This window comes from Myotis brandtii, unplaced genomic scaffold (genome assembly GCF_000412655.1).
Source record: "Myotis brandtii unplaced genomic scaffold, ASM41265v1 scaffold112, whole genome shotgun sequence".
NCBI classification, from domain to species: Eukaryota; Metazoa; Chordata; class Mammalia; order Chiroptera; family Vespertilionidae; genus Myotis; species Myotis brandtii.
The window spans coordinates 3,712,519-3,725,012 of record NW_005353838.1 but is presented as its reverse complement, the minus strand read 5'-3'; the positions used below and the strand labels follow the sequence as shown (position 1 = coordinate 3,725,012).

Sequence of the window (12,494 nt, the reverse complement as noted above, 5' to 3'; positions counted from 1 at the left end):
AGGGGTGTGGGGGGTGCAGGAAGAGGCTGGGCAAAAATCGTACACCTATGGACGAGGACAGTGGGGGCGGGTAAGGGCAGAGGGTGGGGTGGGAACTGGGTGGAGGGAAGTTATGGGGGGAAAAAAGAGGAACAACTGTAATAATCTGAACAATAAAGATTTATTAAAAAAAAGAATAAATGAGGCGGATTAGAGTTTGTCTTACAATACAAAAAAAAAAATAAAATAAAATAAAATAAAATGGTTTGAAAAATTAAATCCATCCTCAAAAGACAAAAATTTGCCACCATAGAAAAAGTGGAAACAAACAAAAATATGCTATAGTTGCTCAGAGCATTCTATGAGACCTCCAAAAGTGCTATAAGTAACAATAGCCTTGACAGGATACATGCTTGGTCTCGTATAGCACTATTTTGTAAATTTATAAGGCTCAGTATGTTTTTTAAATTAAAACACTGTTATTGCACTTTACAGCTTACCTTTAAACATGTACATGTACATTTAGAATATATTCCGTAAGAGAATATTTCAAAAAACAAATCCACATATCAAACATAAGAAAGCCTCAAATGTAACTGCTTGGCACTAGAATTAAAATGCATTTCTATTCTGCCACAACCACATGAGCCCGGAAGACTAAGCTCTAGATCAGTATGGCTGTCACCTTGATTTTAGCCTGTGAGACTGAGCAGAGAACCCAGTCACACGATGTCTGGACTTGGACATACAGAAACAGTGAGTAAATAAATGGGTATCACTTTAAGCTGCTAAAAAAAAAATGTATATCTATACTAGCTTTGTATAATTTCCGGGGGGAGGGGAGGAGTGTCATTGTTATTTTTTCCTTTCATTGTTAATTTTTCTTAATGTAGGTTATTCTTTTCTAAAATTGGGCACAGATATGAATAAAAACATAAACAAGTTCTGGCAGATTCAGTACAACTCAAGAATTTTCCATTATTACCCCAGAGGTGGAGACACTGAGATTGCATAATGTTACAACCATCTAAGGTTTCCTATTTGTATCTAGTTTTCTATGGAGTTAATCTATTATGAAAGTGATGCCAAATTTGTCTATAGATCAGGTACTTGGGAATGGATCATCATTAAACGCTTGTGAACTATTCTGCCCTTATTATAAAACTTTATCCCAAAGCCAAAATAAACTGAGAAAAGATAATGTGAGAAGCATAGTGAGATTCAAATAGATTCATCTTAATTCTTAGCTGTCTGCTATAGAAATAGTTTCAACTTTTTGTCAATACCATCACTGCTCAAAGTAACTAAAGCCCATTACAGAGAAAGTCTTGGAATTTTTTTTAGAATATTATTTATTATAATAGCATTAGAGCTTTTGTAAAAATAGCATCTGAACTATGTTCTCCAGTATCATGTCTATTGAGTAATAATCACAAAATGTTTTTAACCAAATAAAACAAACTTTGACTCACAGATGTTTATCTTCCTTAAAAAAAAAACCCAACACATTATGCTATAACCAAAAAAAAAAAAAATCACCAATTTAGAAAAGACTAACAAAAATAAAAATTTAACTCATTTTGACCTTATGATTTTATCAGATCCATTAAATTCTAGGAAGTTACTAATTCAAAATTAATGAACTGTCATCTAAATTGTTACTTATAACAATCTATAATAATAAAAGTATAATATGCTAATTAGACCAGACGTCCTTCCAGACGACCTTTCGGACAAAGCCGGGTCTGCGAGGGAAGCCCGGGTCCTGGGTGCCTGCCGGCAGCCAGAGGGAAGCTCGGGTCCTGGGTGTCAGAGGGAATCCGGTGCTGGCAGCTGGGGGAAGGAAGGCTTACTCTTGCACAAATTTCATGCATCAGGCCTCTATTTCCTATTATAAAGTACTATGAGAAATCTGGACTTTCCTAAATTCATAATATACCAAAGCCTTTTATGTATACTTGTAACAAATTATCTGTAACGAAATCACATCAGCAATAAAGTACAACTACATATGTGACTAAAATTGCTCCTGATACAGTTACCAAAGATGACTTTCTAACTATATGGTCAAACAGAACAGCCAATCTTCTCTGAATTTTTGCAGCACTTAACAATGTTGAGAAGTTTCTTCCTTCCTGAACCTCCTCATGCCTTCTCTAATGCCACTCTCTGAAGTTCTCCTCCTATTCTACTCTAGCCATCCCTTTTCAGTCACTTTTGTGGGTACTCCTTCCTCAGTCACTCCCTTTAATGTTTTCTCCTTGAGTCCTATATTAAGTGTTCTCTTACTGTACACACTCTTCCATATACAAGGCTTTAATTATTATTTATGTGCCCAAATCTGTAGCTATAACTCAGAATTCTCCCCTACAAGTCAAATTTATTTGACTGGACATCTTCACTTGGATGTCTCTCTTAAACTCAGTAATGGACAAACCTGAGCACATCAATTTTACTGCTAAGCCTGAGCCTCCTGCTAGCCTCCTTATCTTGGTAAAAAGGAAAATCATCCAAGAAAGATTTTTTTTTTAATTTATAAATATCAGAATTTAACAACAAATTAAAAGCAATCTAAAGTTCCAAAAGCTAGAGTCATAAGTATGTTTTAAAACAGTGATGGTGAACCTTTTGAGCTCAGGGTGTCAGCATTTTGAAAAACCCTAACTTAACTCTGGTGCCGTGTCACATATAGAAATTTTTCGAGATTTGCAACCATAGTAAAACAAAGACTTATATTTTTGATATTTATTTTATATATTTAAATGCCATTTAACAAAGAAAAATCAACCAAAAAAATGAGTTCGCGTGTCACTTCTGACACGCGTGTCATAGGTTCGCCATCACTGTTTTAAAACATTCCTTGTTTAATAATCAGTGATCACACACTGAAAAGAGTGGAAAGGACCAAAAGGAACTAAAATAGTCCGATTTTTATTTTGAGATATATTTAAAATATATTTTTTAAATTTTCTGTTCTCATTTAAAGTTAAATTGATAAAAGTTTTTGAAAACAGCAGATTTATTAGATTCCCATGGTAATTACAGAAGTAGCAATTTTCCACAGGGACCTAGAAGTTTAAGGCAGTAATTTAATGCTGGGGTCAGAAACCTTGTTTTCTCAACAACAACTAACTCAAGCATACTACACACACAAGCACCAACTATATTTGGTTCCATTTATCTTACAAAACATTAAGCTATGATTATACCTACTAAACACCCAGGTCCTCAGCCAATAAGGGAAGCTATATCAAATCTTAAACTGTACCATTCATGTTAAAAACAGTAAAAATAAAAAATTACCTTTCTTCTTTGTCCAATGTTTTCTTCTCTGCTGCAGTGACTTTTCTGGGTGGTACAGGAGGGGTCACTTTTCTACATATCTCTTCAATGATACGTTTGTTCATTCTGCTTTGCAATGCAGCTTTTAGTAAAATTCTTTCTACCGCAGTTATACCATCTCCATGACTATATTTAGGAATTTCTGGTTGGATCAAAATTTCTATGTCATCAAGCCAAGGAGGATAGTAGGAGTTTTGTTTTCCTGAGAGTTTGTGGTGAAGTTTAATTAGCAAAGACAATATACTTTCTTTAATTTCCAAAATGGCTGTAGTTAACTGTGGAGCTGAACCAGGAGCAGACCATTTACTTGAAGTTTTAGGACGAACCACCTGATTTGCTTCATTGCTGCTACGATTGATGATCTCCTGAAACTTCTTTCTACGCTCTGCTACTAAGCTGAAAACTTGGGCTGTACCAGAATTCTACCATTAAAAAAGAAAAAGAAAGAAATCAAAGAAGTTATTCAGTGTCAAGTTTAAAAACATATTAGTACTACATTTTCCAAAGGGAATGTTCAAAGTTTCATGCAGATATGTTTCAATAGATTTTCTTTTTAAGAAATCTGCCTCTTCACCTCTCTTTCCTACATATACTTAGACCCACTCAATCTGAAAATAACAATGAAGAGGAGAAAGGAGATAATCCAAGATAACTCTTTTGCAACTTCCTGAATCTATCTATCTACTAGAGAAAACAGACTAAGCTTGAGTAGTATCTATAGTCATATTAAAGAGGAATCATAAATTAAGTTCCTCATCAGTTTAAAAAAAGAAAAGCTGTTCTACCCAACATTCATCAAGAATACCATATTTGCCCTAGCTAGTTTGGCTCACTGGATAGAGCATCAGCGCAGACTTAAATGTCCCAGGTTCAATTCTGGTCAAGGGTTGACCTTGGCTGCAGGCTTGAAACCCTGGCCACACCAGCCCTGCCACCCAACGGGCACATGCAGGTGACAACCAATCGATGTGTCTCTCTCACATCAACGTTTCTGTCTATGTTTCTCCCCCTCCCTTCCACTCTCTCTAAAAATCAATGGAGCTCAGCTGGCATGGCTCAGTGGTCGAGCATCAATTTATAAAACAGAAGGTCACAGTTTGATTCCCAATCAGGGCACATGCCCAGGTTGCAGGCTCGATCCCCAGTGTGGGGCGTACAGGAGGTAACCGATCAATGATTCTCTCTCATCATTGATGTTTGTGTCTCTTTCCCTCTCCCTTACTCTCTGAAATCAATAAAAATATATTTTAAAAAAATAAAAATCAATGGAAAAATATCCTCAGGTGAGGATTTTTTTTTAAAAAAAAAGAATACTATACTCTACTAATTTCTAAAAAACTGCCATATTTTCCAGTGAATAAAATTATAAATTAATTTTTTCTACGCTAATAAATATGAACTGCTAATTAATTTCATTTTTAAGGAACTTCAAAAGTTTGAAAATTATTTCTAACATATGCTTAAAGTTATTAATATGAAATATAAAGATGGAAAATCAAATTTATCTGTTTCATATTTGAGTATCACTATAATTTGTTATTTGAACAGATTTTTAAAAACCATTTTTTTCAATGTATTGTCTAAATAGCCTTTACCCTAAAGCTGTCAAACTGAATTAGAGCTCTTAGAAATCATTTTTAATTAAGACACACATCAGTTTAATACATTTCATTAATTTTTTAAGCAAGAATAAAAACAATGCTCCAATGCTTTGATGAGTTAAATTATAATATACACTATTTTTCAACATCCAAACTGTTTTTCTAATTTTTTTAATCCTCACCCCAGGATATTTTTCCATTGATTTTTTTTAGAGTGGAAGGGAGGGGGGAGGGGAAGAAAGAGAGAGCAAAAGACAGAGAGAGAGAGAGAGAGAGAGAGAGAAACATCTATGTGAGAGAGACACATGGATTAGTTGCCTCCCACATATGCCTTGACAGGCCCCCGACCCAGGCTGGGGATCGAGCCTACAAGCAAGGTATGTGCCCTTGACTGGGAATCGAACCCACAACCCTTTGGTCCTTGGGCTTATGCTCTAACCACTGAGAAACTTGGCGAGGGCCAAGTTGTTTTTCAAAATACTCTCTACCAGCCTAAGAGGCAAAAGCTGCCTCTTAGGAAGATTCCAATATTTTAATAAAAACTCTTTATGATGTTCACAGCAAGAACATGTTGTCAAAGGCAAAGAAATCTCTGACCACAGGACTCTACTATGAGAAATGTCTGATTCAATGTTCCCTACTCACAAAAATATAGATTGTAGGCATTAGGTGTTTAAGTTTAGTTATTTGACATGTCACTGCAATATATTTCATTTCTGCTTTTTAAAAATTAATTAAGCTACATGCAATGAGAGCTGATTTCCAAAATGAATCCAAATACACAATATATAGAGTTTAAGTTTTGAGAGCTTATTTTATCAAAGTTAATTAATTGCCATAATAAAAAAATTATAAATGGGCATGCTGCCGGCAATTAAACATTTAATTTATTTTGATTTAGGAAACATTTATTTTTAAGTTGTTAGTAACAATGCTAAATGTAAACAGACCCAAATGTGCTGTTCATAATTGATGTAAAATACTTCTAATACTACCAAGAAAAACCCACTATTAAGCACTCAGTATTATTTTTTAAGTTCAATAATATGAATTTCCTTTAAATTTATACCTAAATCACTATATTAAAAACACACACGTATACATTAAAGAAACACCTCTTTAAATTTAATCATATTAATTAAACATACATATACACACACAAATACTTCAGTGTTTTTCCACATTTCCAGTTAAAGCCATATTGCTAGTTAATGCAAATATCACATACATCTACCTCTCTTTGAAGAACTTTAGGCCTTCGTGAACTCTGGCAGATTAAAGGAAAAAGAGAGGTGAAGCTGCTTAGATATATCAGAGAAAATAAAAGACAATTTATAGTTACCTACAACCACATTTATTTTTCTTTTGGATATCACAGGATGACCTAAACAATGTATCTGTCCGAACATAACATAAAGCGTTTCCTTTTTCTCTTTCTCCCTTCCACACTTACTTGTAAAGAACCCAAGCTATCAGAGCTGGTACTTGCAGGTGAGTCTCTCTTCACTTCAGGAGCAGTCTCTGGAACTCTCACTCTAACATAGTTTATAAAGTGTCGCATGTTGGCTACTAAATTACTGCCAGGAAACCAACTGTCATGACAACGTTCTGGTCCACACACTGATGCCTAAAACATAAACATAATGAATATCAAGCCTTGTCAAGTCAGGTCTAAGGTACAAGAGAGGTGTAACAAGCCCAAATAATCATCCACTGTCTGTCATATTCTTAAATCCCCATAGCCTCATCCACAAATTATAAAGTGCTAATAAAACCAAATTCAAACACAAAATACCAGAATAAATTTTTCAATATTAATATGGGTAAATTCAAAGGAAGTCAGCTAAATTTCTCCTGAAAAGTACATTTTAAATCTGAAAATACTTAACGTACAGAATATTTTTCATCACTCGTTAGTAGCAACTCATTATATAGCCAAATAATGGTAATATGGAATAACTGTAGAAGAAAGTGTGAAAAATCAACTAAAAGTCTGACCTAGTCTTAGAGGAATCTTAATGATCCTTTAATATCTATGGGAGAATATATGTTGATTCAACTGCCTAGTCTTTTTACTTGGTTTGTTTTTTTGTGGTTTTTTTTTTTTTGCTGTTGTGTTGTATTTTGTCTTTTTGAAGGGAGGGAATGAGGAAGCCTTATATTTTAAAATCAATTTGTAGAAACAATTGCTTTTATGGAATGATACTTTTAAAGTCCTGAAAGATCTTAACTTGTATACTTAAGTACTTTAAACATCCTATGTAATAAAAGGTTAATATGCAAATCGACCAAACAGTGGAACGACTGCTCACTATGACGCACACTGCCCATCAGAGGGCAGACGCTCAATGCAGGAGCTGCCCCCTGGTGGTCAATGCGCTCCCACAGGGCGAGCACCACTCTCAGCCAGAAGCCAGGCTCACAGCTGGCAAGTGCAGCAGTGATGGCCAGAGCCTCTCCCACCTCCACGCAGCACTAAGTATGTTCAAGTGCCGGCTCAGACCCGCTCCCCGCGGGCCTAAGCCATCAGTCGGACATCTCCCAGGGCTCCTGGACTGCGAGAGGGTGCAAGCCAGGCTGAGAGACCTCCTCCCCACACTACCTGCCAAGTGCAAGAATTTCATGTACCGGGCCTCTAGTTCTCCCATAAAACACCATTCACTTCACTAACTTAAAATCTTTACCCAAAAAATTTGCTTCTCAAAAATAATCCCTAATCAAATTATTAGACTTTCTAGACTGAACTGATTATTACCAGTAATCAATGTTATTACCATAACACCAAAAATTCATTAACTACTTTTCTCAGGTCTACAGATAATGAATTTACCAATTTCAAATTCAATAATTCTACAAGTAGAGTGTAATGTATCAGTGAAACTGCTAAAAACCCCTGAATTTAAAGATCAAAAAGAGCCTTTTCCAGTAGTTGTTAAGATCATATATAAGATGATTTTATAAATACATTTCAAGATAACATATTACCTTTATTAAGGAATGTTATAAGCTTTAATGTCTAAAAATGTACAAAATTACTTACCTCTTCATCTGATTCCTCATCAGCTGAATTTTCAAGTCCTAATTCAATCAGATATAAAACCATGCAGAGTACATGTTCTGACAGATTTTGATGATCCATTAAAATCTTTAAAAAGGGAAAAAAATGCCTCATAATTACTTTTTTCCACAAAATATATTACATTTAAATATCCAAAAACATTTTAATGTCATAGATTAAAAAAATAAACATATATATAAGTATATAGCATGATCAAACATGTAATAAAGCTACATCTTGGTGAAAAGACAAACTAAACCAAAAATACAAGTTCCCATGCAAGATCACACTTTTTTTTTTTTTTTTTTTTTTTTTTACAGAGAGGAAGGGAGAGGGATAGAGAGTTAGAAACATCGATCAGCTGCCTCCTGCACACTCCCTACTGGGTATGTGCCTGCAACCAAGGTACATGCCCTTGACAAGAATCGAACCTGGGACCCTTGAGTCCGCAGGCCGACGCTCTATCCACTGAGCCAAACCGGTTAGGGTGATCACACAGTATTTTAAGCAATATCTAAAAATAAGAGTTCACTGATTTCCTAAAGGTTAACACATTAAACAGTCCACTAAATCCATTATTATAAATATACTAGTATCTGAAAAAATAACAAGAATATTTTACATCCTAATTTGCTGACACTCTTCTACTGATGACAAGGATATCAGAGCAGCAGTAGAAGTGGGTTGAAGGCTGGGAGGCAACAGAGGTCATCCTTTTAATCTGCTACTTTATAAAGGAAACCAAGGCTCAGCCACACATACAGTTAGTGTAAGCAAAACTAGAACACAGATTTCAGACTCCCAAAGATTATCTACCATTACTACACTGCCTCCTCTTGATACATAAAATATTACTAAATTCAAGTAAATTTTGGCTTGAAATCCTGTGACATTCCATCCTACAGCTTCAATTTCATAGCTAAGAAAAAAATCACTTTATTAGATACTGCGAAAAAATTAAAGTGACTTTTCTGGGGAATTTTATTAACATGTTCTATATTAATGTTTGTTAATAAACATGGCAGGAGGGAAAATGTTTTACTGACATTGGTTTTTAGAAAGTTGACTTGCCAATGCAATGTCAGTTAGAAAAGTTTTTTCTATTATTATTAAATTAAAAGCTATTATAAAGTTCAGACCTTAAAAAATTTGTTCGTAATAACCTTATAACACTGCCTTTCTATTTTTGATAAAATGCTATTTTTACAGTAAGCAAATAAAAGGTTGAAAAATATAACTTGAGAGAATATAAATCATTCACAGTAAGACTTTAATTTTTAAATCATAAATTATTGACTTACTACTCATTAATTATAACAGTGCTCAGATTAACCATCTGAACTAGTTATTTAACCTCTAAAACTCAAAAATCATATCTGAAAAATAAAAATAACACCTTTAACTCATAAATTTTGCTAGAATTAAACAAAGTAATGTATATAAGTACATATAAAGCATTTGAAACAAAATCTAGCACTAAGTAAACATTCAAAAATGTCTGTTATTTGTAAAATAAATACAAATATAATTTTAGTAAGGAAAAATATTTTACATTTTTAATGAAGAAAAGAAAAATTTTAATAATTTTATTGAATAATCCTCTTGGAAATTAATAAAAATAAACCACTTAAGATATTTTGAAACACATGTCTAAAATTTTAACAAGAATAAATTGAAAAATTGCTCAGGTAGAGTTGAAAAGAAGGGAGGGATACAAAAATCTAAAAGGATTATTCCATTACTAGTACATAGCAAACATTAAGAAAAAATCTAGTGTCTATTTAACTAAGTTTAATATATATTTTCTTAAGTAATTAATAAATGTGTATGTAGTCATTGGAAATTTGCATAACAAATATGCTTATTTTTCTTTTTATGCTTTTTAATTTTTCAAATTCTAATTAGGAAGAACAGTAGTTTTTCTTTGTATCTAATTATGTTTATTATGTCTATAGTTACTTTGTAACTGTCTATAGTAATTTCATCTTATAACATGAGTATAGTTCTTTTGTCTTTCATCTCTTATCCAGATTACATCATAAATATGCCTGTTTTATATGCATACACCACTATATTATGCATGCAATTTTTTAGTACACTATTAATGTTAGCCAAATAAATAAGTCAGTTTATGTGAAAAGAGCCAAGAATAAAACAAATTCAAGGTAAGAGGAAAGTAAAAATATCATCTTTTGAGTTTCTAAAGTCTTTAACACGAGCAAAATCTTAATGTGTCATATAGGAACCCATTCACATCCCTCCATGTCACATTCCTGATAAGAGTGAAAAAACCAAGAGAACAACCTTAAACACAGGGTTACTGGCCCCCATAGCTGTCATCTTAGTTTTGTCATGTTAGTAGCTACTGGTGGTTGTTTGGTCCCTGTTGTTCATCCCAATCTCCCTGTAATCTCACCATATTCACTTCTTGTTCTACAGAAGCTATCTATAAATATTCCTAATCTGGAACTGGATAACATAGTTTCCCACAAAGAATGGTATAGTTATTCCATTATTTTTAACTTAGAATTCATAAACATGTGATTATAACATACCCTCATACATCTTAAATGTATAAATACACTTTGCTTTATAAGTGGTACTTTTATGTAAATATTATCCTTTAGCACTGCTATTTGAAAATTATGGAAATAAATTCTAATCGGAATCTTTCTATTCAAATCACTACTGTACCTTGTAAAGCAGAGTGAATAGCACAATATGTAAAGTTTTACAGTGCAATAGTCTCATGAGACCTTTATAGCTGGGATGGAGTGGTGTCCTTTTCTTATAAGGAGGCCAAGGATTTCCAGGGAATTTTCCATTCTGTTTTAAACTGTAAAAATAAAACAAAACTAAAATTAGATGGTAGACTCAAGATTAAACTGTAGTATAAACTGTGATTTATTGTCATTAATTTTTGTCACATTTCCTATGCAGTACTTTTTTTTTAATCCTCATCCGAGGATATTTTTCCAAATATTGTCTACCATTTTTAGAGAGAGTGGAAGAGAGGAAAAGACAGAGAGAAATATCGATGTGATAGAAACACATTGATTGGTTGCCTCCTGCACGACCCAACCAGGCCCAGGCCGAGGAGGAGCCTGCAACAGAGGTATGTGCCCTTGACCAGAATCAAACCCAGGACCCTTTGGTCAGCAGGCTGACATTTTCCACTGAGCCAAACAGTCTAGGGCTATGCAGTACTATTTTAATCAAATTGCTTAAAATTTTTAAATGGGCCCTCGCCAACATTGCTTAGTGATTAGAGTGCCATCCTGTGCACCAAGGGGACGTGGGTTCCATTCCCGGTCAGGGCACATACCCAGGTTGCAGGTTCAATCCCTGGTCAGGGCACAAGTGGATGGGAGGCAACCGATCAATGTTTCTCACATCAATGTTTCTCTCTCTCTCTCTCTCTCTCTCTCTCTCTCTCTCCCCGCCCCCTCCAACCTTGCCTCTCTCCCTCCCTCCCTCCCTTCTTCTTTTTCTTCCTCCCTCCCTCTCTCAATGAAAAAATACATATCCTCAGATGAGGATTGAAAAAGCCAAACGAACATTATTATTGCCTTCCATATTGGATAAAAATGAGTGGAGAGAGCTAAAACTAAAGAGAAATATGAATAGGAAAATGTTAACAAAGGAAAACAAACAGAAAGAATACAAAGAATACAGAAAGAACTAGGCAAACAAATTCCCAGTTGTGCCCTAGCCAGGTAGCTCAGTTGGTTTGAACATCGTCCCCAAATGCCAAGGTTGAGGGTTCAATCTCCCTTCGGGGCACATGCAAGGATCAACCAATGAATGCATAAATAAGTGGAACAACAAATCAATGTATTTCTCTATCTTCCTTTCTCTCTAAAAAAAAAAAAAAAATCAATCGATAAAAATATATTATTTTAAATGTCCAATTGCAGTAACTGAATAAAATAGATAACCTAAAAATTCCCCACTACAGCTGGAAAAGCTGGATAAAACATAACATATAACCTTTTGAAGGCATATCTGAAGCACAAAAGAGGAAGTAGAGTTCTCCAAGGTAACGGGAAAAAATAACAAGCACTAACACTGTGTTTGCCAATGGTTTTAAAGTCTTTTAGATCTCAAGGTGTTGGACTCACACCAGGCTTAGAGATGGAACTGAGATCCCACATAAAGCTGAGACCTGAAAAGCTTTACCCTCAATGAAAGGATAACTCACAATGAGAACTAAGAAAGTTTGTCTCTTCTATGATGGAAAAATAACAGATTCCCAGGAAGATAATAATCATGAACTTGTATGAACAGAAGACTCAAAACATAAAAGACAAAATCTGAGAGAATTACACAAAGAAAGTGACAAATCCACACCCTTAATAAAGGATATTAACATATTTCTAACACAGTGGCCGGCAAACCGCGGCTTGCGAGCCACATGCGGCTCTTTGGCCCCTTGAGTGTGGCTCTTCCACAAAATACCACGTGCGGGCGCACACATACAGTGCGATTGAAACTTCGTGGCCCATGCGCAGAAG

The 12,494-nt window shown here is 34.6% G+C and overlaps 1 protein-coding gene across 6 annotated transcripts in view; it reads right to left on the bottom strand.

The window, feature by feature from the left end:
* UBR3 (ubiquitin protein ligase E3 component n-recognin 3 (putative)) overlaps positions 1-12,494 on the bottom strand; it is a 186,019-nt gene that overhangs the window by 83,528 nt on the left and 89,997 nt on the right. For 3 of the 6 annotated variants that reach the window (XM_014545642.1, XM_014545644.1, XM_014545646.1), the window contains exons 20-24: positions 10,675-10,816; positions 7,963-8,067; positions 6,376-6,549; positions 6,157-6,189; positions 3,283-3,743 (exon numbers count right to left, since the gene is read on the bottom strand). In XM_014545642.1, coding sequence (XP_014401128.1) covers positions 3,283-3,743; positions 6,157-6,189; positions 6,376-6,549; positions 7,963-8,067; positions 10,675-10,816 — 915 coding nt within the window. The remainder of the gene's footprint in view (positions 1-3,282; positions 3,744-6,156; positions 6,190-6,375; positions 6,550-7,962; positions 8,068-10,674; positions 10,817-12,494) is intronic. The other 3 variants (XM_014545650.1, XM_014545656.1, XM_014545660.1) reach the window with 1 other exon arrangement.